This window comes from Protomyctophum parallelum, assembly GCF_964188405.1.
Source record: "Protomyctophum parallelum genome assembly, chromosome: 16".
NCBI classification, from domain to species: Eukaryota; Metazoa; Chordata; class Actinopteri; order Myctophiformes; family Myctophidae; genus Protomyctophum; species Protomyctophum parallelum.
In genome coordinates, this window is record NC_139711.1 from 42,851,935 (window position 1) to 42,878,922 (window position 26,988).

The following is a 26,988-nucleotide window of genomic DNA, read 5'->3' on the forward strand; positions in this document are numbered from 1 at the left end:
GATGAGAGAGTGGGGGGTTTGAACGGGACACAGAGCTCCTCTAGATTAACATACGGAGGAAAGGAAGAGGGGGGGGGGGGGCAGTAGATCGATGGTCACAAGTGAAAGGAAGGCATTGTTGTAAATGTTCTTGTTTGTTGTATACAGGCCAGGCACGGCGCCATCGAAAAAGAGACCCTTCATGGTCTCAATTGGATTCCCCTGAAATAAAGGTTTAAATCAAAAAAGGCCACGGTGTGACTGTGATGGAACGTTTGAGAACTACTGATTTAGAAGGCCTTTTGTTGAATCGGCAGCTAGGTCTTAATGACTTAATTAGCCCTATGTTCTAGATAGCAATCATTTCTTGTCTAGATAATAAAGACAATGAATTAAAGCATATATACCTGTTTCACAGTGTTGAAGAGATGTCAGAGCAGTGTCCTGTTCAAAGGGTGGTCAGTGAACACTGAATTGTTGCAACATGCAACTCCTTGCAATATGCGACTCCATGCAACTCCTTGCAATATGCAACTCCTTGCAACATGCGACTCCTTGCAACCAATGCCATTATCTCCAATTGCAGTTGAAAGGAGTTGCATTGGTGTGGTTCATTTGGTCTTTATATGCATAGGCCTACATGTACTGTAAGTGTCATATCATTGCTGTTGGTGTAGAAACCCCCCATCTCCATGTTTTCACTTTTTTGGGTGAAAATGAACGCCATACTGTATCAGAGCAAAGAAAGTGCACGCTGTGAGCTTGTAGATCAACAATTTTGTATTTATTAGCAAATTGTTTTTTTTTAATGTTAAATTGCGTGTGCGCGCATGTGTGTTTTTATGAATATTGAACCAATGAAAAGTACTGTATCAACAACAACTTGTGACTAAATAATAACTACATTAGACCCATTGGAACACCACTAGAGGTTCTTTCTTCCATTTTATGCAAAGTAACCGTTTTGGACGAACAAGCTTGCAGGTTTCCACCCAACAGTGTCTGAAGGCCGTACACACACACACACACACACACACACACACACACACACACACACACACACACACACACACACACACACACACACACACACACACACACACACACACACACACACACACACACACACACACACACACACACACACACACACACACACACACACACACACACACACACACACACACACACACACACACACACACACACACACTATAATAAAGAGAAGAGTACAAACTGTTCTTACAGTACAACAAGCAAAGAAAACACTTTTAATTTCAAAACTTGCGTCTGACTAATGTGCCATATATATATATATATATATATATATATATATATATATATATATGACTAATGGAACATATATATTTCAATGTCAACTCCGAATCACTGTCGTCAGCCCATGTGCTGTAATACGAGTCCCAGAGTCAAATATGTCACAAGGTGGTTGAAATATACAAAAACATATGAAAATAAACAAGAAGTATTATGCTCTGTAAAGTCGCGGACACGTGTTCCCTTTCATTTATACATTGTGAACATAACCGATCTGCAATGGAGCGATATATGGCATTGTCCCTGTCGGGTGGAAAGCACCAGTTTCACGATTCAAATTATAATCAATAGCAAAAGTTGCAGATCTACCAGGTTGTTTGGAGCTTGTGGATCTGCTGCTTTCCATGCTTGTGTGTGGCGCTGTATGTAGTATGATCAAATAAGGGGAATTTAATTTACGGGGAAAAAAAAATGAGAATATGGAGATAAAAGGTTTCCGGCCGACAGCAACGATATATCGGAAGTAAAAAAAAATAAAAAAAACACAAAAAAACTAGTTATAATTTAGTCACAAGCTCTTGTTTGTTATAACGTGTTCAATAGTTATACAAGAAGAGCAAGTCCGCACAACAGCTCAGCTTCATCAGGTGACTATTGACACCTGATGAAGGCCAGCGATGGCCGAAACGTCGAGTCATTCTTGTAAGTAAGGAAAGGAAAGGTACTATGTTTACCCAGGGTAACTGGACTAAGGAAAGGAAAGGTACTATGTTTACCCAGGGTAACTGGACTAAGGAAAGGAAAGGTACTATGTTTACCCAGGGTAACTGGACTAAGTTCAAGAACTTGTTTACAGCCTGCAGGCCCTGCTCATAGAACATTTCATGGTAGGGGTTCAATGCCTTGTCCAAGGGCACTTCAGCGGTGGTAATTTTAACGTGCCGGTCCGGGGATATGAACTAGCGAACCTTCCGATATCAAGACCGCTCCGCAAACCGTTCGGCCACCGCTGCCTCGGTCTGTTTTAACCCATTCTGAACGGGCACCCATTTTGGTGTTAGCATCATGTTATGCTTTAGCTATTGAAAAATAGCAGATCTACAAGCTCATATCGCGCCACCGAGTGGCGCGATACGAGCTTGTAGGTCTGCTATTTTTGAAAAAATCGAAGAACGACTGACATTTTTAGAATCTGATCTCAGGTCAGAATGGGTTAATCAGACCAGTGTGGAAACCTCGTATGAATCTGATCTCAGATCAGAATGGGTTAAAAGACTGGAGCTGAGGTGTTGTGCGGACGTCCTCTTCTTCTACATTGTATCAACCTTTGTCCAGCACCAGCGAGGGACTGGATGTGTGCAAACAACCCACAGACATAATTCACCATTTTCACTTTTAAAAAGTAGAATTGCCGTCCTGGGCCGTGGCTCAGCGGTCCAGGCACCTTCGGCCGGTGGTCCGAGTCTGGCAGTGTGCCGCGGGTTCGACTCCCGATCCCGACGGCCTTTTACTGCATGTCACTCCCCCCCCCCATCTCTCTCCCTCATTTCCTGTCAGCCTACTGTCTGTCCCTCTATAAAAAATATAAAATAAAGGCGAAATCCGACAAAAAGAATAAACATAAAAAATAAAAAAAACAAGCACACAACTTGGCCATTTTTTGCACGACACTCTAAAAAACAACAAAAACAAAAGTTAAAATATGGAGATACAAGAATGATTCCGTCCGACAGAGACGCAGCGGCATGGATTCTATAGCTACTCTGGATTTACACACATTTTAAACAATGCATTTTCACAGTTCGTGCAACACACTTACTTCCTGCTGCTGCTGTTGGAAATAACCATTCATTTCATCTTAGAAATGAGTTGCGTTTGCGAGCCCTTTTTTCTGTGCGTGGTTTTGCTTGGCTTTGCAAATTTGGCTTAGCACGGAAGTCTGAGGTTGTTGGTTGTCTTTGCTGCGCCACCAGCACTACATTCTACCGTTACATCAATATTTCACATGTGTTAAGACTTGGGACACGTTTTTCTTTTTTTACGGAACAAAATCAATAGCCAAAAACTATATATATATATATGTATAAACAAAACATTTCCAAAACATTTTGGTTAATTCCAAACCATTTTCAATGCCTGGAAGACAGTTTATTTTCCTTCTAAATTAATCCATTTTGGGCGGGAACCCGTTTTGGTGTTAGCACCGTGTTATGCTTTAGCTATTGAAAAATAGCAGATCTACAAGCTCATAGCGCGCCACCGAGTGGCGCGCTACGAGCTTGTAGATCTGCTATTTTTGAAAAATCGAAGGATGACTGACATAGAAACATAGCTTTTTCAGAAAACTGTCCTTTTCAAGCAGACATTTTTAGAATCTGATCTCAGGTCAGAATGGGTCTACTTCAGAGGCTGCTTCAGCTCAAACAGGCCCGTCCCTCCTCTCACCACCTTCCCCACCACCAGACAGGCCGACGGGGACGACAGCTTCTCGTAAGACCCTGAGGGGAGACAAACCACACGGAAACACGATTTAGAAGAGGTTCCTTAGTTTGTAAAAGGTTTAGGGGTGGAAAGTTTGTCACCGTCATTATGAGAGCAGAGAGGACCACGATGGCCCCCACTTTCACTTAATGTGGCCCTCAGGTCGATGTCAGAACACTGATATAATATTGGTTTCAGCTGTTTACAATTCCACAACATGCAAACATGACCTGCTTTAATTACTTTAGCAATGAGCTAAATTAGTAGCTCATTGCTCAACACAAGTATAATTAAAGGTATTTGAAATTACGTAAAAATGTAAATTTTCAGGATTCCAATTAAAAAATAGCAAAAAAAATTTCAAGATTTCAATTCAAATATAGCAAAAATAGCCGATCTACAAGCTCAAAACGCGATTTGAGCTTGTAGATCGGCTATTTTTGCTACGACAGTAATATATGGCCCTAGGGAGTGAGTGTGGAAATATAGTGGCCCTCTCCATCGTCAAAGTTGCCCACACCTGATATACAGAAATTCTCAGGACTGCTCTCTTCGAAATGCTGTAACCTTTTTTTCTTCCTCAAATAAACGAAACTAAACAAAACACACTTAACAAAGACCACAAGGTCGAAGTGTTGTTCCTATTATTGTCTGCTGCGGTTGGAAATAACCATTTGTTACATTTTAAAAGACTGTGGTTTTGCTCAGCACGGAAGTGGGAGGTTATGTGTTATCTTTGTCTTCACACACACACACACACACACACACACACACACACACACACACACACACACACACACACACACACACACACACACACACACACACACACACACACACACACACACACACACACACACACACACACACACACACACACACACACAGCTAGCTGATCGATCTACCAGCTCACAATGCTTGATATGTTATTGTTCAGTCAGATAACTCACAAATAGATTGAACAAATATTATTATAGAATGAGAATATAAGTGTGCATATAATATTTTATATTGGCGTTCGGTTCTGCTACATTTTTCTCCCTGCTCGGGCGCAATTATACAACCATCATTAATGTATTCTTGTCATACCCATCATAGTACAGTATAATGTATTCTTATCATACCCATCACAGTACAGTTTAATGTATTCTTATCATACCCAACATAGTGGCCTGTTTGAGGAACTTGTAGCTGGTCTCGAAGGTCATCTGCTGCAGAGGAGAGGCGTTGGAGGTCATGGCGTGTCGGTTCAGAGGCTTGTAGACGCCCTCGAAACACATGTAGTCTGCTACCAACGACAGGTGTCTGGGGTCCACCTCGATGCCTGCACACGCACACGCACACGCACACGCACACGCACACACACACACACACACACACACACACACACACACACACACACACACACACACACACAGAGGGTCAGCATTTACATGGAACCGTGTGTTTTTTAAATTATTTTATTCATATCCCACAATTTTGCAACCCATTTTTTCACCCAGTGTCAATTATCTAATTTAATCCTGGGCGCTACACTTCCTCTGTCAACTTGGGGGGAGGGGGGGGCAGTGGACTGACCTCATGCTTCCTTCTATGCATGAGGAGTCCAAGCTGCTTCTTTTCACCTGACATGGGGGAGTTTCACCAGCCGGACGTAGCGCGTGGAAGGAACACGTTATTATTTCCAACCAGTTCCCTTCCCCTCCATCAGGCGACCCCGGCTGGCCAGGGGGAGGTAGTTTAGTGACCAGGATTACTGCATGATTTTTGTGAGGGTACCTACCCTAGGGGACACGGAGAGAACATCACATCCACACAGAAAGGCCCTTTCGCCAACCCCGCCTCGGGTATGGGCACTGATGACGCGGAGGAGAGAACACGCCCCCAGAGCCCACAGCGTTCCCAGTGAGAATCGAACCCAGGACCTTCTAGCTGTGAGGCGACAGCACTACTGACTGTGCCACCGTGCCTCCGGAACCGCGTATTTGTGTGTGTGTGTGGGCGCGTGTGTGTGTGTCTGTGCATGTGCGTGTGTGCACACATGTATGTGTGTGTGTGTGTGTGTGTGTGCGTGTGCACGTACCATAGACAGCGAACACATCTTTGATCTCCTTCTCGATGACCCTCAGAGCCACCTCGATGCCATAGGTGTTGGCCATGGTGTGAACCTCGTTAGAGTACAGCCTGTTGACGTCCAGGATCTGAAAAATGTATAACAACAACATGATATATCCATGTATAACAACATGATATATCCATGTATAACAACATGATATATCCATGTATAACAACATGATATATCCATGTATAACAACATGATATATCCAGGTATAACAACATGATATATCCATGTATAACAACATGATATATCCATGTATAACAACATGATAACAGCATGATATATCCATGTATAACAGCATGATATATCCATGTATAACAACATGATATATCCATGTATAACAACATGATATATCCATGTATAACAACATGATATATCCATGTATAACAACATGATATATCCATGTATAACAACATGATATATCCATGTATAACAGCATGATATATCCATGTATAACAACATGATATATCCATGTATAACAGCATGATATATCCATGTATAACATGATATATCCATGTATAACAACATGATATATCCATGTATAACAACATGATATATCCATGTATAACAACATGATAACAGCATGATATATCCATGTATAACAACATGATATATCCATGTATAACAACATGATAACAGCATGATATATCCATGTATAACAGCATGATATATCCATGTATAACAACATGATATATCCATGTATAACAACATGATAACAGCATGATATACCCATGTATAACAGCATGATATATCCATGTATAACAACATGATATATCCATGTATAACAACATGATATATCCATGTATAACATAAAAAAGAGGCTTCTAAATCCTAACAGTTTTCTGAAAAACCTATGTTTCATGTGAGTGGTGCTCGACCTTTTTCATGTCAAAGACCCCCAGAATTATCTGAAAGTATGTTGTTCCAAGGACGCCCCTCAAGAAACAAAAAGGGGGGGCTAGTCCTTAGCTTACACATGTTTCATGATAACTACTTTTCATATAGCGTCTGCTAAATGCCTAAATTGTAAATTGTAATTGTCGGTGCGCAGCATGCTTTCACAGAAGACACTTCTATTCTATGGAATTCAAATGACTGAAATCAGTCGTGGCGACTGGGAACTTTAATCCATGCGTACGTCTGTGTGTGTGTGTTTGAACATCTCGTGCACGTTGAAATGAAACGTACGTCTGTGTGTTTGAACATCTCGTGCATGTTGATGCCCTCGGCGTTGAGGAGGGTCTCCTTGGCTCCCGTCCTGGTGGTGGTCTCACTCAGCAGGCAGCGGGCGATGCCCTTCGTCTCCATGATGACGGCGTTCTGGGCCAGCGACGCCATCACCGACGTCAGGTCAAAGTGCACCTTGCTCACCGGGAGGACCAGGCTCACCTGTAGGAAGACCAGACAGCGGGGTACTAAATTACTTTCTAAATGTTAATCCCCGATACCAGAATCAGAATAGGGTCGACGTGGTGTCTGGTTGCCAAGTTAAATGTTGAGTTGGTAACCAAATGGACCCTTATTAGATCTTCAACTCTTGAGTGTAAAATGAAACCAAATGGGTTCGTATGAAAAACATCGCATCGTTCATTCCTCCTCCTCCCCGCTCCAGTCTCCAACTGAACAAACATTGTGAACAACGAAACATGCTATGCTGCTCCGTAGAAAGGATTGGGGCATCAAAAAATAGCAGATCTACAAGCTCACAACGCGTCCATCCGTGAGTCATTGTGGACTTGCAACTTTGATTTGAAACAGCTGAACTAATTTCGGCCAATCAGAGCGGCATTCAGCGTACTCTAGTAAGAGAGTAGCGACACTAGCGTTGACTCCCACTGTAACAATGGAATGAGGAAGTGCTCATTCTATCTCAATGGGATAGTTCCAATGTTTGGAACTATAGCCCATAGGTACCCAAAGTGTGTCGCCACTCTCTTACTATTCCACTCGGCCTGCATTCACCGGCTCTGTTTTGCAGTCAATCCTTCACTCGCTGGCTGTTTCAGAACACGATGTTTTAATGCTTGATTGGATGGAAAAAAGATCATATTTTACAGCCGGCTAATCGACTATAAAATCGATTTTGATGGTAGTCGAGTTGACTATAAAAAATCCCGTTAATGCCCTACTATAGGCTATGAGACAGACCTGACACCACAGTCCATGCTGGCTTTAGGACTATAGGCTATGAGACAGACCTGACACCACAGTCCATGCTGGCTTTAGGACTATAGGCTATGAGACAGACCTGACACCACAGTCCATGCTGGCTTTAGGACTATAGGCTATGAGACAGACCTGACACCACAGTCCATGCTGGCTTTAGGACTAGGGCTAGGAGACAGACCTGACACCACAGTCCATGCTGGCTTTAGGACTAGGGCTATGAGACAGACCTGACACCACAGTCCATGCTGGCTTTAGGACTAGGGCTATGAGACAGACCTGACACCACAGTCCATGCTGGCTTTAGGACTAGGGCTAGGAGACAGACCTGACACCACAGGCCATGCTGGCTTTAGGACTAGGACTATGAGACAGACCTGACACCACAGTCCATGCTGGCTTTAGGACTAGGACTATGAGACAGACCTGACACCACAGGCCATGCTGGCTTTAGGACTAGGGCTATGAGACAGACCTGACACCACAGTCCATGCTGGCTTTAGGACTAAGGCTATGAGACAGACCTGACACCACAGTCCATGCTGGCTTTAGGACTAGGGCTATGGGACAGACCTGACACCACAGTCCATGCTGGCTTTAGGACTATAGGCTAGGAGACAGACCTGACACCACAGGCCATCCTGGCTGTCGTAGGAGTAGCTCTGTATGGAGGGGTGAGACAGCAGCACGGCGTTCACTCTCATGTCATCCATGGCTCCTCCTCCTGCAGCCCCCGTTGGCTCCTCCTCCACACCTGCAGACACAGTTGTCATCATGTCAAGGACACCCACAATTATATGTATTTGGCCTCCAATTGTAACCATCTGAAAATATGTTGTTCCAGGGACCCTCCCAGAAGCAAAGATTTGAGTTAAAAACGTTCACTCGGAAAGAATATATATTCAAAGATTTGCACTACATTTTCACGATTTTTCTAAAATAGCAGACCTACAAGCTCGTAGCTTATAGATCTGCTTTAAAAATATATATATATCGTGAAAATGTGGGGCAAATCTTTGAATATATTCTTTCAGAGCCTCAAATCTTTGCTTCTGGGTCGGGGGTCTCTGGAACAACATATTTTCAGATGGGGGTCCCGTGGTCAAATACATATCATTATGGGGGTCCTTCAAGGACATGAACAAGGTTGAGCACCACTGACACAGAAACCACTGATTTAGAAGACTTTTTTTTTATCGGCCTCAGGTCTAAATGGGTTACAATTATGCAAAATAAAGAAATAAAATAGCAGAGATTGGGCATTTCTTTCATACCTCCAGCAGCAGCAGCAGCAGCAGCAGCAGTAGCAGCAGCGGCCACGATGTCTTCAAGGCTGTTCTCCTCCCCCTCCACTCCTCCTCCCTCCTGGCCCTCTCCCTCCTCCCCTTCATCTCCCTTCTCCTCCTCCTCTTCCTCACTCTCATAGTCCACCTGCGCAGAGAGAGAGAGATGGGGAGAGGGAGAGAGAGAGCGGGAGAGAGAGAGATGGGGAGAGGGAGAGAGATATATGGGGAGAGGGAGAGAGAGAGAGAGAGAGAGAGAGAGAGAGAGAGAGAGAGAGAGAGAGAGAGAGAGAGATGAAAGTAAGATAAAGTTTATGAAGAAATGTAAAAATGTTATGTTATTGAATTCTTTCTCTGTTGGCTAGCTGTTAGCATTTTATGAAGTTCCCAGTGCCACCATACGCGTTCCCTTTAAGAGCAGGAGTTTGCCTGCTCTTAAAGTAATACGGAGTTAAGCATTGTGTAAAAACTGAAATGTGAACAACTGCCTAACGGTGACGGCTATACAATAGACAAACTGAGGTTAAGGGCAGTGTGTGTGTCTGTGTGTGTATCTGTGTGTGTGTGTGTGTGTGTGCGTGCGCGCACCTCCTCCTCCTGTTTCTTTTTCCGCTTGGCGTCAGAGGCGTCTGCGTCTCCCTCGTCTCCTTCGTCGTCTACCACCTCCTTATCCCCGCCCCCCTCTCCATCGGCCGCCTCCTATTGGTCAAGAACATGTCATGTCATCATCAACATATCAAACCTCATGTAAATGGCGTTTTTGTCGGTTCCAAACAAATCAACAAAGCCACTGGTGCACCCAGACTCTGGCTGTTCTCAGGCCAACATAAATCACTGGTGCACCCAGACCCTGGCTGTTCTCAGGCCAACATAAATCACTGGTGCACCCAGACTCTGGCTGTACGCAGGCCAACATAAATCACTGGTGCACCCAGACTCTGGCTGTACGCAGGCCAACATAAATCACTGATGCACCCAGACTCTGGCTGTATGCAGGTTAAAATAAATCACTGGTGCACCCAGACCCTGGCTGTATGCAGGCCAACATAAATCACTGGTGCACCCAGACCCTGGCTGTACGCAGGCCAACATAAATCACTGGTGCACCCAGACTCTGGCTGTACGCAGACCAACATAAATCAATGTCCACAGGTTGAATTAATTTTCGGTTTGCACTTCTCCACCGTGGTTGAACCGCCTTTTCCTGCCTAATTGTAAACCAGTGGGAGTGTCTCCACTGAAAATGAATTGGTTCAACTTCAGAACACCCTAAAAGTTGTTTCAGAAACAAAACGGAGAACTGGAACGAGAAAAATAATAATAACTAAAACAATTTTGGTGGAAAAGGGGCGTGTACAGAACCAAATGGACCCTTGTTAGGGCTCCATTCTTGAAATTAAAATGTTAAAAAGTAATAATGACCTGATGATTAAAATGTTTAACCTACACTTTTGGCGGGAACCCCTTTTGGTGTAAGCATTGCTCTGCTTTAGCAGAGCTTGAGCTTGTAGGTCTGCTATTTTTGAAAAATCAAAGAGCGACTGACATAGAAACATAGCTTTTTCAGAAAACTGTCGGGATGTAGAAGACATTTTTAGAATCTGATCTCAGGTCAGAATGGGTTAATAATGACACACACACACACACACACACACACACCGCCTCAGCCTCAGCCTCTCCGTCGTGGTCCTTGTCTCCGGGTCCTTGTCTCCGGGTCTCCACGGCGATGGAGGCCAGCTTGGCGCTGCGCTTCTTAATGGCTTCCAGAAGCAGGTCAAAGAACCTGGAGGAGAAGAGAGAGAGAGAGAGAGAGAGAGAGAGAGAGAGAGAGAGAGAGAGAGAGAGAGAGAGACATCATGAGATGGTGGTCCGTGGCTCAAATACCAAAAAACAAAAATAACAGGACTGGATACGAAAAGGGTTTAAAACCACTGATGTAAACGGGCTTTGGTGAGAGAAAAGCCAGCCAGGTTCTTCACCAACATACAGCAGCCAAAAGGCATGTTTGATGCCCCCTAGTGGTACGTTCTTCACCAACATACAGCAGCCACATGGCATGCTTGATGCCCCCTAGTGGTACGTTCTTCACCAACATACAGCAGCCACATGGCATGCGTGATGCCCCCTAGTGGTACGTTCTTCACCAACATACAGCAGCCAAAAGGCATGCGTGATGCCCCCTAGTGGTACGTTCTTCACCTGCTAAAGAAGGACAACCAAGTCATGTATTCTCATTTATCTGAGATAATGGAAAAACAAGATCATATTGAGAGTGACCGAAGGGACATGATTCATGAATTACAATCCAAAGAGGGAACAAGATATAAGACGTACCAGGGCCATCAACCCAGACCTATCCGTTCATCCACTCTGTACCAGCACCAGCAGTACACCTTACACTGAGGATCACCTTTACACGCTTCCGGTTGTCCGCTCATAGACTGCGTGTGGAAATGGGAAGATGGAGCCGCATACAGCACCACCTGAACAGCGGCTTTGTCAATGTGAGACTGGTATAGAAAACGAACAGCACATACTGGTGTGTCCTCTAACCTCACACACGTCATCAGAGTGAAATATGGACATGAGGGTGTTGATTTGAGCTCACTCTTTGTGGGCACTAACAGAGGGACTTTGGGGGTATTGATTTGAGCTCACTCTTTGTGGGCACTAACAGAGAGTGAAATATGGACATGAGGGTGTTGATTTGAGCTCACTCTTTGTGGGCACTAACAGAGGGACTTTGCGTATGCTACATGGCCTGCCTGTCACTTTTGGAGCAATAGAAAGCTCCTGATTTTGTTGTATATTTTAATGTATTTTTTGTAAGTTTTTAGTCATGGGTTTTCGATTATTGTTTGGACCCAATGTTTTATACATTTGTGTCAATAAAGTAACTAAACTAACTAACTGACTAACTAAAGTGAATGGCAGCCAAGTCTATGGACTTTTAATGTTTGTTCAGAGCAGCAGTTAAACATTGATCGCGAGTGTGATTTCTAAGTCTAAGTGATCTAAGCGGCTAAACTGGAGTGACATTGATGAATTCCAAATATTATCAAAGCATTCGGCAGCACCAGACAGACAGACAGACAGACAGACAGACAGACCTGTTCTCCATGAAGAGGAGGATCCTGTGTGGTGTTAACAGACAGACAGACAGACAGACAGACAGACAGACCTGGTCTCCATGAAGAGGAGGATCCTGTGTGGTGTTAACAGACAGACAGACAGACAGACAGACCTGGTCTCCATGAAGAGGAGGATCCTGTGTGGTGTTAACAGCTTGTCGTCGCTGTAGCGTTCCGGAGGCAGGAAGCTGAACTTGATGTTGAACAGTCGGGTCTTGTTGTAACCCTCCAGCTTCAACCTCTCCGAGATCTCCACCTTCTGCAGGACCTAGACAGGACACACACACACACACACACACACACACACACACACACACACACACACACACACACACACACACACACACACACACACACACACACACACACACACACACACACCATCTTTATTTGTATTCACATTTTACAAGAAACCTCTTGAACACAAACAATAGTGGATGCGCAAACTTGAGAAAACTCTACAACAAGTGCTTCAGATACAGATCACGGGTACAGAAAGCATCGCCTTCTCCATATATGACGACTGCCAATTATTGCAGACACTGAACAGAATTTTGCAGATGCCTTAGCTCTCGGCTTGGGCATGCCTGTCAATCTGCAGGCACTGTCCCAACAGGCCTAGCTAGACGTTCAGAAATGCTATTAAAAAAAAAAAAAAGAGTATCACTTTATGGTGTAGCTGGTCGGTTCCATGGCATGAACATGACTGTTTCTAACAAACAGCAGGTTGGAATTAGGCCTGGGTTGAAGATTACACTGAATGTGGAACCTCAGCCGATGGACGGCAAATTTAAAACAAATTAAAGTTTTTTTTTTTTTTTTTTTTACACTTTTCTGCCTTTATTGAAAGATACAAGTTAAGTAGCATGTGACAATTGTGTCAATGTCAAACTAGGGGGTTTTCATGATTCTGAATCCATTCCAAGCATTAGTTTTGCACAAAACTAAATTCGGCCATAGCCACTTCCCGTGAAGACAGATGTGCGGGGAGGATTATGAAAACTATTCATCCCTGCTTGCATGGTTTCCTCCACCATCGGTGTGAGATATGTGTGTGAATCTATGTGAAGCGCCTTGGATAAAGGCGCTATATAAATGCACCGTTTACCATTTGTTGTACACACATGTGGTAAGGCTATACTGCCTGTGCTGTGGCTGCTATTGTACCTCATCATCAAACACAAAACATCACAGAAAACACCACAAAAAGAATGAGCAGAGAAGGAAAGGACTCTGAAGAGCCGACTGACTGACTGACTGACCGGGAGACTAAAGGAAGGAGATCCCATTTCACTGACAGATACAAGGATGTTTCAGCTGATATTAAAAAGGAACAACCCGTCATTGTCCGCAAAGTAGACTCAGTGAATGTCGGGCAAAATGGTGACCTATTAGTCACTATAGAAATGAGACAATGCCAAAGTCACTCACTTTTGCAAACTGGGTCAATTGTCAATAAGGCAACCGAATGGGTTTGAAAATACAATGGAGGTTGAGCTGAGACATAAAGACTGAATGATGTGTGTGCGTGCGTGTGTGTGAGAGACCCTAAATGTTCACAGGATATGACACCACAGTCGGTGTAACTGGTTCGGTTTGGTTGGACCAGGAAAATGTGACGGGTTTGGATTTTAGTCTGAAGGTTCAGGTTCAGGTTTATTTGTCATTCGTATAGATACAGAGTATAAATACAATGAAAAATATTTTGCTCAGAGCACTCTCAGTCTTACATACATAGGACATAAACAAACATCTATAGTGCAAGAAAAAGAAGTGCAAGAAAGTGAAGTGACAAAACAGTGCAATACAGTTCAAGGTCAGCTGTTCAGCAGCCTGACTGCCTGGGGGTAGAAACTGTTACTGAGACGGGTGGTGCGATATTTGATGCTCTGGTAGCGTTTTTTGGCCTTAATTCTAAATCGGTAGTTCTCAAACATTTCTATGTCAAGGACCCCCACGTTGATATGTATTAGCGCCTCGGTTTGAAAATGGTTTGTGTCAAGAGATTCAGGGAGAAGAGATTTGTGTAAAAAAAAATCTAATATATTTATTTAAATTGATTAATTATTCAAAATTCAAGATTTTTTCAAATAGCAGCTTATAAATACATTTTTGGGTCTGAGAGGCTAAATCTCATCAAATGGTGGTCCGTGGCTCAAATGACGAATGAATAATGGACGCTGACATGAAAAGGATTGAAAACCACTGAGCCTTACCTCTACCAGACATGAGTTTAGACCACTGAGCCTTACCTCTACCAGACATGAGTTTAACCCACTGAGCCTTACCTCTACCAGACATGAGTTTAACCCACTGAGCCTTACCTCTACCAGACATGAGTTTAACCCACTGAGCCTTACCTCTACCAGACATGAGTTTAGACCACTGAGCCTTACGTCTACCAGACATGAGTTTAACCCACTGAGCCTTACCTCTACCAGACATGAGTTTAACCCACTGAGCCTTACCTCTACCAGACATGAGTTTAGACCACTGAGCCTTACCTCTACCAGACATGAGTTTAGACCACTGAGCCTTACCTCTACCAGACATGAGTTTAGACCACTGAGCCTTACCTCTACCAGACATGAGTTTAACCCACTGAGCCTTACCTCTACCAGACATGAGTTTAGACCACTGAGCCTTACCTCTACCAGACATGAGTTTAGACCACTGAGCCTTACCTCTACCAGACATGAGTTTAACCCACTGAGCCTTACCTCTACGAGACATGAGTTTAACCCACTGAGCCTTACCTCTACCAGACATGAGTTTAACCCACTGAGCCTTACCTCTACCAGACATGAGTTTAGACCACTGAGCCTTACCTCTACCAGACATGAGTTTAACCCACTGAGCCTTACCTCTACCAGACATGAGTTTAGACCACTGAGCCTTACCTCTACCAGACATGAGTTTAAACCACTGAGCCTTACCTCTACCAGACATGAGTTTAGACCACTGAGCCTTACCTCTACCAGACATGAGTTTAGACCACTGAGCCTTACCTCTACCAGACATGAGTTTAGACCACTGAGCCTTACCTCTACCAGACATGAGTTTAGACCACTGAGCCTTACCTCTACCAGACATGAGTTTAACCCACTGAGCCTTACCTCTACCAGACATGAGTTTAAACCACTGAGCCTTACCTCTACCAGACATGAGTTTAAACCACTGAGCCTTACCTCTACGAGACATGAGTTTAGACCACTGAGCCTTACCTCTACCAGACATGAGTTTAGACCACTGAGCCTTACCTCTACCAGACATGAGTTTAGACCACTGAGCCTTACCTCTACCAGACATGAGTTTAACCCACTGAGCCTTACCTCTACCAGACATGAGTTTAACCCACTGAGCCTTACCTCTACCAGACATGAGTTTAGACCACTGAGCCTTACCTCTACCAGACATGAGTTTAACCCACTGAGCCTTACCTCTACCAGACATGAGTTTAACCCACTGAGCCTTACCTCTACCAGACATGAGTTTAGACCACTGAGCCTTACCTCTACCAGACATGAGTTTAGACCACTGAGCCTTACCTCTACCAGACATGAGTTTAACCCACTGAGCCTTACCTCTACCAGACATGAGTTTAACCCACTGAGCCTTACCTCTACCAGACATGAGTTTAGACCACTGAGCCTTACCTCTACCAGACATGAGTTTAAACCACTGAGCCTTACCTCTACCAGACATGAGTTTAGACCACTGAGCCTTACCTCTACCAGACATGAGTTTAGACCACTGAGCCTTACCTCTACCAGACATGAGTTTAACCCACTGAGCCTTACCTCTACCAGACATGAGTTTAACCCACTGAGCCTTACCTCTACCAGACATGAGTTTAGACCACTGAGCCTTACCTCTACCAGACATGAGTTTAAACCACTGAGCCTTACCTCTACCAGACATGAGTTTAGACCACTGAGCCTTACCTCTACCAGACATGAGTTTAGACCACTGAGCCTTACCTCTACCAGACATGAGTTTAGACCACTGAGCCTTACCTCTACCAGACATGAGTTTAGACCACTGAGCCTTACCTCTACCAGACATGAGTTTAACCCACTGAGCCTTACCTCTACCAGACATGAGTTTAACCCACTGAGCCTTACCTCTACCAGACATGAGTTTAACCCACTGAGCCTTACCTCTACCAGACATGAGTTTAACCCACTGAGCCTTACCTCTACCAGACATGAGTTTAACCCACTGAGCCTTACCTCTACCAGACATGAGTTTAACCCACTGAGCCTTACCTCTACCAGACATGAGTTTAAACCACTGAGCCTTACCTCTACCAGACATGAGTTTAGACCACTGAGCCTTACCTCTACCAGACATGAGTTTAGACCACTGAGCCTTACCTCTACCAGACATGAGTTTAGACCACTGAGCCTTACCTCTACCAGACATGAGTTTAGACCACTGAGCCTTACCTCTACCAGACATGAGTTTAACCCACTGAGCCTTACCTCTACCAGACATGAGTTTAACCCACTGAGCCTTACCTCTACCAGACATGAGTTTAACCCACTGAGCCTTACCTCTACCAGACATGAGTTTAACCCACTGAGCCTTACCTCTACCAGACATGAGTTTAACCCACTGAGCCTTACCTCTACCAGACATGAGTTTAGACCACTGAGTCTTACCTCTACGAGACATGAGTTTATTGGTTTCTTACATAGATATTAACCCATTCAGGAATAAAAATAAATAAATAAAGTCTTCTAAATCACGACAATTTTCTGATAGATTTGAGGCACATTTTAACGATTTTTTAAAAATAGCAGACCTACAAGTTCATAGCGCGGCACTCGGTACCGCGCTATGAGCTTGTAGATCTGCTATTTTAGATCTGCTTGTAGATCTGCTATTTTTTGCAGACTCTGGTGAGTTTATTGGATTCTTACCTCTGCCAGGCAGACCCTGGTGAGTTTATTAGATTCTTACCTCTGCCAGGCAGACCCTGGTGAGTTTATTAGATTCTTACCTCTGCCAGGCAGACCCTGGTGAGTTTCTTGGATTCTTACCTCTGCCAGGCAGACTCTGGTGAGTTTCTTGGATTCTTACCTCTGCCAGGCAGACTCTGGTGAGTTTATTGGATTCTTACCTCTGCCAGGCAGACTCTGGTGAGTTTCTTAGATTCTTACCTCTGCCAGGCAGACCCTGGTGAGTTTATTAGATTCTTACCTCTGCCAGGCAGACCCTGGTGAGTTTCTTAGATTCTTACCTCTGCCAGGCAGACCCTGGTGAGTTTCTTAGATTCTTACCTCTGCCAGGCAGACTCTGGTGAGTTTCTTAGATTCTTACCTCTGCCAGGCAGACCCTGGTGAGTTTCTTAGATTCTTACCTCTGCCAGGCAGACCCTGGTGAGTTTATTGGATTCTTACCTCTGCCAGGCAGACCCTGGTGAGTTTCTTAGATTCTTACCTCTGCCAGGCAGACCCTGGTGAGTTTATTAGATTCTTACCTCTGCCAGGCAGACCCTGGTGAGTTTATTAGATTCTTACCTCTGCCAGGCAGACCCTGGTGAGTTTCTTAGATTCTTACCTCTGCCAGGCAGACTCTGGTGAGTTTCTTAGATTCTTACCTCTGCCAGGCAGACTCTGGTGAGTTTATTAGATTCTTACCTCTGCCAGGCAGACCCTGGTGAGTTTCTTAGATTCTTACCTCTGCCAGGCAGACCCTGGTGAGTTTATTAGATTCTTACCTCTGCCAGGCAGACCCTGGTGAGTTTATTAGATTCTTACCTCTGCCAGGCAGACTCTGGTGAGTTTATTAGATTCTTACCTCTGCCAGGCAGACCCTGGTGAGTTTATTAGATTCTTACCTCTGCCAGGCAGACCCTGGTGAGTTTCTTGCGGAGGATCTTGACTCTCTTCAAGGCCTTCCTGGTGCCCAGAACCGGAACGCTCATCATGGGAGTCTTGATTTTGGCGCTTGCTATCATCAGGATCTCTCTGAGCCTGACAGTACACAGACACAGAGACAGGACATACAGCAGGTTACAACACTTACAACACTTCTTTCACAGTTTTGAATGTTGAAGAAGGTTTTCATTCCAACAGATTATAAAATGATTGAATACATCGTCTGCTAGTTAGATGGGGCACTGCTAGTTAGCACTGTTAAATCAACATCCGGTGAGGGGAGGATACGGATCGTGTACTGTATGTATGTGTATGGAAATCAGCGCATACAGTGGCTGGGCTTTAGACCGGATGTGAGCCCTGCAAAGTAAAGCAAAGTTAACATGTTTACCCAGGTTAACTGGACTAAGCTCAATAACTTGTTTACAGCCAGGCCCTGCTCATAGAACATTTCATGGTAGGGGTTCAATGCCTTGTCCAAGGGCACTTCAGCGGTGGTAATTTTAACGTGCCGGTCCGGGGATACGAACTAGCGACCTTCCGATATCAAGACCGCTCCGCAAACCGTTCGGCCACCGCACCACCGTTGCACACTAAAAAGAAACCAGGCTCCACAGATTGCTTCATTGTTGTGACTTGTTGTGGACATTATCTGTTTATTCGACACCCTGTGGGGTGAAGTCGGTGGGTGGGGCGAACGGTTCTCCAGTTACCGTGCGTGGATTACAGCCGTGCACGCGTAAAAACTGAGATGGTGCATGTATAGATAGATGTTGTACTGTACCTGGGTATGCCCAGGGTGACGTTCATCTCTCCCCTCATGTATAGATACAGTAGATAGATGTTGTACTGTACCTGGGTATGCCCAGGGTGACGTTCATCTCTCCCCTCATGTATAGATACAGTAGATAGATGTTGTACTGTACCTGGGTATGCCCAGGGTGACGTTCATCTCTCCCCTCCCAGCGAAGTGGAAGGTGTTCAGGGTCATCTGGGTGGAGGGCTCCCCGATGGACTGGGCAGCCAGCAGACCCACCGCCTCCCCCGGGTCACACAGAGACCGCTGCCACTTGTACTGCAGCAGCTGACGCAGGCTGGAGACACACGCGCACGCGCACACGCACACGCACACACGCACGCGCACACACACACACACACACACACACACACACACACACACACACACACACACACACACACACACACACACACACACACACACACACACACACACACACACACACACACACACACACACACACACACACACACACACACACACACACACACACACACACAAAATTCAATTTCTATTGGCATGAGAAAACATGCGTTTACATTGCCAAAGCAAGTGTCAAAATATAATGAAAACAGTTGCACGCACGGACCAGGAAAATTGTCTGCACTTCATAATTATTATTATTATGTTCTTTCAAATTTATGGAATTTCTTCAATATTGTTACACTTACTCATGACATTCTTTCGAGACACGTTTTTAATTCGTGAAGCATGTTGACTTTTGAGGAAATATTTGAAAAAAAAAATATTTTTTGAAATAACGATAACTCAAAACAAAATGTAGGAAACAACTAAATAAAAGGACATTTAACCCATTTTGGGCGGGAAGTGGGAACCCCTTTTGATGTTTTAAGCATTATGTTGTACTTTAGATATTGAAAAATAGCAGATCTACATGTTCATAGGTCTGCTATTTCTTTTTAATCGTGAAAATGTGGCCCAAATGTTTGAATACGTGTATATTCTTTCAGAGCGAACGTTTTTAACTCAAATCTTTGCTTCTGGGGGTGTCCCTGGAACAACATATTTTCAGATGGGGGTCTGCGGCCAATTACATATATATAGTGGGGTCCTTGAAATGAAAATGTTTGAGAACAACTGATTTATAGAAACGTAGGGTATTTCAGAAAACTGCCAGGATGTAGAAGACATTTTGTAGAATCGATCTCAGGATCTAAATTGATTAACTCATGATAAATATAACCCATTTGGGGCGGGACCCCTTTTGGTGTTAGCATTATGTCATGCTTTAGATATTGAAAAATAGCAGATCTACAAGCTCATAGCGAGCTTGTAGATCTGCTATTTTTGAAAAATCGAAGAACGACTGACATAGAAACATAGCTTTTTCAGAAAATTGTCAGGATTTAGAAGACATTTTGTAGAATCTGATCTCAGGTCTAAATTGATTAAGATCATGATAAATATAAATAAAATAAAAAGTGCACTCGTTTTACCGGTCTGTGTCCATGAGGTGGCGCCCCCCGGTGGCGTCTCTGTGGAGGTACTGCTCCGTGATGTGGTGGAAGGTCTCGGAGACGGATCCGAACGTCACGTCGGGTCTGAGCACGGCCAGCGCCGGCTCTGGACAGCGCAGAGCCTTCCTGTCGTACCTGCTCCTGCCGTCGGCCTCTAGGGAGCGCCAACGCTCCACCAGCTGTGGAACCGACCGACCGGGTCCGGTTAAGTAATAGTGTTATATTTATATTCTAGACCAGTGGTTCCCCAAAGTGGGGTCCGGGGACCCCCACGGGGTCCTTGAGGGAAGTCCCCAGCCAAATGATATTTTGGGAACCAAATGGACATTTTTATCATGATTATTAGTGAGGACCTATTATATGAAGAAAGGTTGAAAAGTGGTGAAGTGGTCTTTTAATTGTCAAGTAAAATGTCATAAATGTGTGTGTGTGTGTGTGTGTGTGTGTGTGTTTATACCTGGAGTGTAGCAGCTTCTCTGCCACTCTCTGTCAGAGCCCCGCCCCCTTCCGCCTCCTTTAGTTTGGCTAGCTTCTTCTGAGAGAAGTGCAGGAACCCACCTGAATACACACACCCACATGACCCAATACCAATCAATAATAATAATAATAATAGCTCAAATTTCGATTTTCCAAACCCACAAAGTGCTTTACATAAAACACTAGGAACAGACTTTATTCAAGAAAACAAAAACAAAGAAAAACATATCAGATCAGTACAATATCAGTGCTAGGTTCAATGTTTATTGGTGTTGTTGAAACAGTTAACAGCCCTGCAGTGCAAGTACCTTGGTGTGGGCACGCTGCCCTCTCTCTTTACGTTCCACGTAGGGATGATACACTTTTTTCGCTTCCGATCCGATACCTCAATTTCTGTGTTAGCCGATACCGAATACCGATACCAGTGTCATAATCTCATGTTGTGTTTATAGATATCTAGCTATATATCTCGTGTTATGTTTATAGCAGACTCCTCACTCAAATGTGGGGCAACTCCAAAGCAAACTCCACATGTCCCAACATTTTATTTACCTGCCATAGTGTCAACCCCTTACCCCTGTGTGGGATCTGTGGTTAGACTGCCATATTCACCGATACCGATATGATCCAATATGACAAATAAGGGCCGATCCGATACTTTTCCCGATACCGATACAGTATCGGCACATCTCTAGTAACTTCCACGCTAGGGGCTAGGGCTTAGGGCCGATTCATACTCCTATTTTACCGCTGTTTCGGCGCTGTAGTGCCGAAACGATTTAGGCTCGTCAGAAATTTTCAGTAGCACCGAAGAGCCGACTTTAGGACGGTACCCGCTCCCCCCCGAACCTCAAATGACGTCACATTGTAGGCTCTACAGAGCCGAACCGACTTTTATTCGGCTCTAAAATAGGAGTATGAATCGGCCCTTAGAATAGACACTATGGGGTAGGGCTTAGAATAGACACTAGAGGGTAGGGCTTAGAATAGACACTATGGGGTAGGGCTTAGAATAGACACTAGAGGGTAGGGCTTAGAATAGACACTAGAGGGTAGGGCTTAGAATAGACACTAGAGGGTAGGGCTTAGAATAGACACTAGAGGGTAGGGCTTAGAATAGACACTAGAGGGTAGGGCTTGGAATACACACTAGAGGGTAGGGCTTAGAATAGACACTAGAGGGTAGGGCTTAGAATAGACAGTGCAGGTACCTTGGCGAGGGCACAATGCTGCCATCTCTCTCTTGACCTTCCAGCGATGGATGGCATCAAAGTGCTGACTGGCAGCCTGGGAGTCCAGACGTGACAGGACCTCCTCCAGCACCTGGGCCTTGGTGATGACCTGACACACACACACACACACACACACACACACACTTGATGACTTGACGGACACAAATTCTGAACACACTTTTGTTGCCTTTTCACACGGGCAGACGCAACGACGCAGTCTACCGTTCATTGTCAATGGAAGACAGCGACATGACGATGCAAAGCTACAGTCCACCATTCATTGTCAATGGAAGACAGCGACATGACGATGCAAAGCTACAGTCCACCATTCATTGTCAATGGAAGCCAGCGACATGACGATGCATAATAACAAAAAAACATCGCATGGATGCACCTGGGACGTATCCTCAGTGATGTATCCTGAGGTCAACGGGGTTTCGGGTCTCGCAACATCATACCCCTCACTCAGGCGACCCAGCCGGGAGTGATCAAGTCCCGACTTACGTCCCAGTAGCTACCCTCAATCAGTCCCACTAGGGAAAAACCAGGGGCACACAATACGTTGGAACTACTCCAGAACTACTCTGCCAGGGCTGGGAGGTACACTTCTGGCAAATGGAGGGACTAGGCTCTGTGGGTTGTCTCCTGTCCGCAGTGTCCGGGCTCCTCCTACGTCTCACCAGGTCCACTCCTGCTCTCACCAGAGCGAGGACCTGTGCGTTGCACCAGAGTCCCAGCACCAGACAGTTCATTCAGCAAAGCTACAGTCTACCATTTACCTGGTAGTTGCTCTCCAGGAAGGGGAACTGCTTGGGCTGGAGGAAGCTGGTCTTGGTGACGTCCAGGCCGTCCTCACCGTACAGGAACTGCACCACGGAGCCGTCACTGTCCCTCACTGTCAGGTCATACTGCAACACCAGGCCCTCCAGGTGCTTTATCACACACCTAGTGGAAACACAGCACCACCAGGCCCAGTCAGGTCATACTGCACCACCAGGCCCAGTCAGGTCATACTGCACCACCAGGCCCAGTCAGGTCATACTGCACCACCAGGCCCAGTCAGGTCATACTGCACCACCAGGCCCTCCAGGTGCTCTACAAGCTCGTAGCGCGCCACTCGGTGGTGAGCTTGTAGATCTGCTATTTTTCAATAGCTAAATTATAACATAATGTTTAAAACACCAAAAAGGGTTCCCGCCCCAAAATGGGTTAAAGAAAGACGGAATTTCACAGGTGGGAGGTGGAGAAATTAACGTAATTGATTCCACGTTCCTGGCATTAATATGGTTAAGTTGTTAGGTTTTTTTTACCTCTGCAGGTAGCCTGATCGGGATGTTTTGACAGCTGTGTCTACCAGACCCTCCCTTCCAGCCATACAATGGTAGAAGAACTCCTGAGAAGACAAAAAATAAATAAAATATGAAATGACAAACAAACAAAAAATTGCAAAATTCCACCTGTTGGTGGCGCTATAACAGGCCAATGTGAAAAGGGTGGGATATATTATTCCTCAGCCTCATAGGAAAGTCTGTGAAAGATTTCACGTAAATCAGACGTTTTTATTTCCAGGGAGAAAAAAAGTCTGGGACCGATTCCACTTCAATTCTGCATAGAGTAGCGCAAACGTCTGCTGATTTCTGATTGTCTGCACCTTTGTTAAATTGAGGCGCACACACACACACACACACACACACACACACACACACACACACACACACACACACACACACACACACACACACACACACACACACACACACACACACACACACACACACACTCACACACACACACACACACACACACACTCCTCTCTCTATCTGTCACTCTAATTAATTAGTCTCATGTCGCACAGCTGCGTCTAGATTCTCCCGGCGGATCCTGCTGGGAGCTGCCCATGCCATAGAAAGCATAGGTGGACCTAAGGCTACTGTGTCACTGACCTGTAGTAAAGGTGGACCCCAGACTACTGTGTCACTGACCTGTGGTAAAGCATGGGTGGACCCCAGGCTACTGTGTCATTGACCTGTAGTAAAGGTGGACCCCAGACTACTGTGTCACTGACCTGTAGTAAAGGTGGACCCCAGACTACTGTGTCACTGACCTGTAGTAAAGGTGGACCCCAGACTACTGTGTCACTGACCTGTAGTAAAGGTGGACCCCAGACTACTGTGTCACTGACCTGTAGTAAAGGTGGACCCCAGACTACTGTGTTACTGACCTGTAGTAAAGGTGGACCCCAGACTACTGTGTCACTGACCTGTAGTAAAGGTGGACCCCAGACTACTGTGTCACTGACCTGTGGTAAAGCATGGGTGGACCCCAGACTACTGTGTCACTGACCTGTAGTAAAGGTGGACCCCAGACTACTGTGTTACTGACCTGTAGTAAAGGTGGACCCCAGACTACTGTGTTACTGGCCTGTAGTAAAGGTGGACCCCAGACTACTGTGTTACTGACCTGTAGTAAAGGTGGACCCCAGACTACTGTGTCACTGACCTGTGGTAAAGGTGGACCCCAGGCTACTGTGTCACTGACCTGTAGTAAAGGTGGACCCCAGACTACTGTGTCACTGACCTGTAGTAAAGGTGGACCTCAGGCTACTGTGTCACTGACCTGTGGTAAAGGTGGACCCCAGACTACTGTGTCACTGACCTGTAGTAAAGGTGGACCCCAGACTACTGTGTCACTGACCTGTAGTAAAGGTGGACCCCAGACTACTGTGTCACTGACCTGTAGTAAAGGTGGACCCCAGACTACTGTGTTACTGACCTGTAGTAAAGGTGGACCCCAGACTACTGTGTCACTGACCTGTAGTAAAGGTGGACCCCAGGCTACTGTGTCACTGACCTGTAGTAAAGGTGGACCCCAGACTACTGTGTTACTGACCTGTAGTAAAGGTGGACCCCAGACTACTGTGTCACTGACCTGTGGTAAAGGTGGACCCCAGGCTACTGTGTCACTGACCTGTAGTAAAGGTGGGACCCCAGGCTACTGTGTCACTGACCTGTGGTAAAGGTGGACCCCAGGCTACTGTGTCACTGACCTGTAGTAAAGGTGGACCCCAGACTATTGTGTCACTGACCTGTGGTAAAGGTGGACCCCAGACTACTGTGTCACTGACCTGTGGTAAAGGTGGACCCCAGACTACTGTGTCACTGACCTGTGGTAAAGGTGGACCCCAGACTACTGTGTCACTGACCTGTGGTAAAGGTGGACCCCAGACTACTGTGTTACTGACCTGTAGTAAAGGTGGACCCCAGACTACTGTGTTACTGACCTGTAGTAAAGGTGGACCCCAGACTACTGTGTCACTGACCTGTAGTAAAGGTGGACCCCAGACTACTGTGTTACTGACCTGTAGTAAAGGTGGACCCCAGACTACTGTGTCACTGACCTGTAGTAAAGGTGGACCCCAGACTACTGTGTCACTGACCTGTGGTAAAGGTGGACCCCAGACTACTGTGTCACTGACCTGTAGTAAAGGTGGACCCCAGACTACTGTGTCACTGACCTGTAGTAAAGGTGGACCCCAGGCTACTGTGTCACTGACCTGTAGTAAAGGTGGACCTCAGGCTACTGTGTCACTGACCTGTGGTAAAGAGGTGGACCCCAGACTACTGTGTCACTGACCTGTAGTAAAGGTGGACCCCAGACTACTGTGTCACTGACCTGTAGTAAAGGTGGACCCCAGACTACTGTGTCACTGACCTGTAGTAAAGGTGGACCCCAGGCTACTGTGTCACTGACCTGTAGTAAAGGTGGACCCCAGACTACTGTGTCACTGACCTGTAGTAAAGGTGGACCCCAGACTACTGTGTCACTGACCTGTAGTAAAGGTGGACCCCAGACTACTGTGTCACTGACCTGTAGTAAAGGTGGACCTCAGACTACTGTGTTACTGACCTGTAGTAAAGGTGGACCCCAGGCTACTGTGTTACTGACCTGTAGTAAAGGTGGACCCCAGACTACTGTGTCACTGACCTGTAGTAAAGAGGTGGACCCCAGGCTACTGTGTCACTGACCTGTAGTAAAGGTGGACCCCAGACTACTGTGTTACTGACCTGTAGTAAAGCATGGGTGGACCCCAGACTACTGTGTTACTGACCTGTAGTAAAGGTGGACCCCAGACTACTGTGTTACTGACCTGTAGTAAAGCATGGGTGGACCCCAGACTACTGTGTTACTGACCTGTAGTAAAGCATGGGTGGACCCCAGACTACTGTGTTACTGACCTGTGGTAAAGGTGGACCCCAGATGACTGTGTCACTGACCTGTGGTAAAGGTGGACCCCAGACTACTGTGTCACTGACCTGTGGTAAAGGTGGACCCCAGACTACTGTGTCACTGACCTGTAGTAAAGGTGGACCCCAGACTACTGTGTCACTGACCTGTAGTAAAGGTGGACCCCAGACTACTGTGTCACTGACCTGTGGTAAAGGTGGACCCCAGGCTACTGTCACTGACCTGTAGTAAAGCATGGGTGGACCCCAGGCTATACTGTGTCACTGACCTGTGGCTTGATGCCCGTCAGGAACCTCCCGGAGATGAAGCCCCCGGAGCCGGGAAGCGGGTCGTACGCCTGGAAGCACGGCAGCGATTTCCCAGAAGGCATCAGGGGCGGCCGCCGGCCCTCCAGCTCAATCTGACCCAGCAGGCAAGAGATCTAAACAGAACGGACAG

The 26,988-nt window shown here is 45.6% G+C and overlaps 1 protein-coding gene across 1 annotated transcript in view; it reads right to left on the minus strand.

The window, feature by feature from the left end:
- Positions 1-3,645: 3,645 nt before the first annotated feature.
- The window catches only part of polr1a (RNA polymerase I subunit A), a 67,398-nt gene continuing 44,055 nt past the window's right edge, over positions 3,646-26,988 (minus strand). The window contains exons 22-39 of the mRNA XM_083786361.1: positions 26,819-26,971; positions 23,616-23,698; positions 23,085-23,250; positions 22,285-22,414; positions 21,054-21,154; positions 20,576-20,775; positions 19,246-19,413; positions 18,280-18,415; positions 12,548-12,702; positions 10,963-11,086; positions 9,892-10,002; positions 9,419-9,451; positions 9,295-9,376; positions 8,644-8,774; positions 7,043-7,243; positions 5,819-5,936; positions 4,895-5,059; positions 3,646-3,752 (exon numbers count right to left, since the gene is read on the minus strand). Of these exons, the coding sequence (XP_083642487.1) occupies positions 3,652-3,752; positions 4,895-5,059; positions 5,819-5,936; positions 7,043-7,243; positions 8,644-8,774; positions 9,295-9,376; positions 9,419-9,451; positions 9,892-10,002; positions 10,963-11,086; positions 12,548-12,702; positions 18,280-18,415; positions 19,246-19,413; positions 20,576-20,775; positions 21,054-21,154; positions 22,285-22,414; positions 23,085-23,250; positions 23,616-23,698; positions 26,819-26,971 (2,358 nt within the window). The 3' untranslated portion in view covers positions 3,646-3,651. The remainder of the gene's footprint in view (positions 3,753-4,894; positions 5,060-5,818; positions 5,937-7,042; positions 7,244-8,643; positions 8,775-9,294; positions 9,377-9,418; positions 9,452-9,891; positions 10,003-10,962; positions 11,087-12,547; positions 12,703-18,279; positions 18,416-19,245; positions 19,414-20,575; positions 20,776-21,053; positions 21,155-22,284; positions 22,415-23,084; positions 23,251-23,615; positions 23,699-26,818; positions 26,972-26,988) is intronic.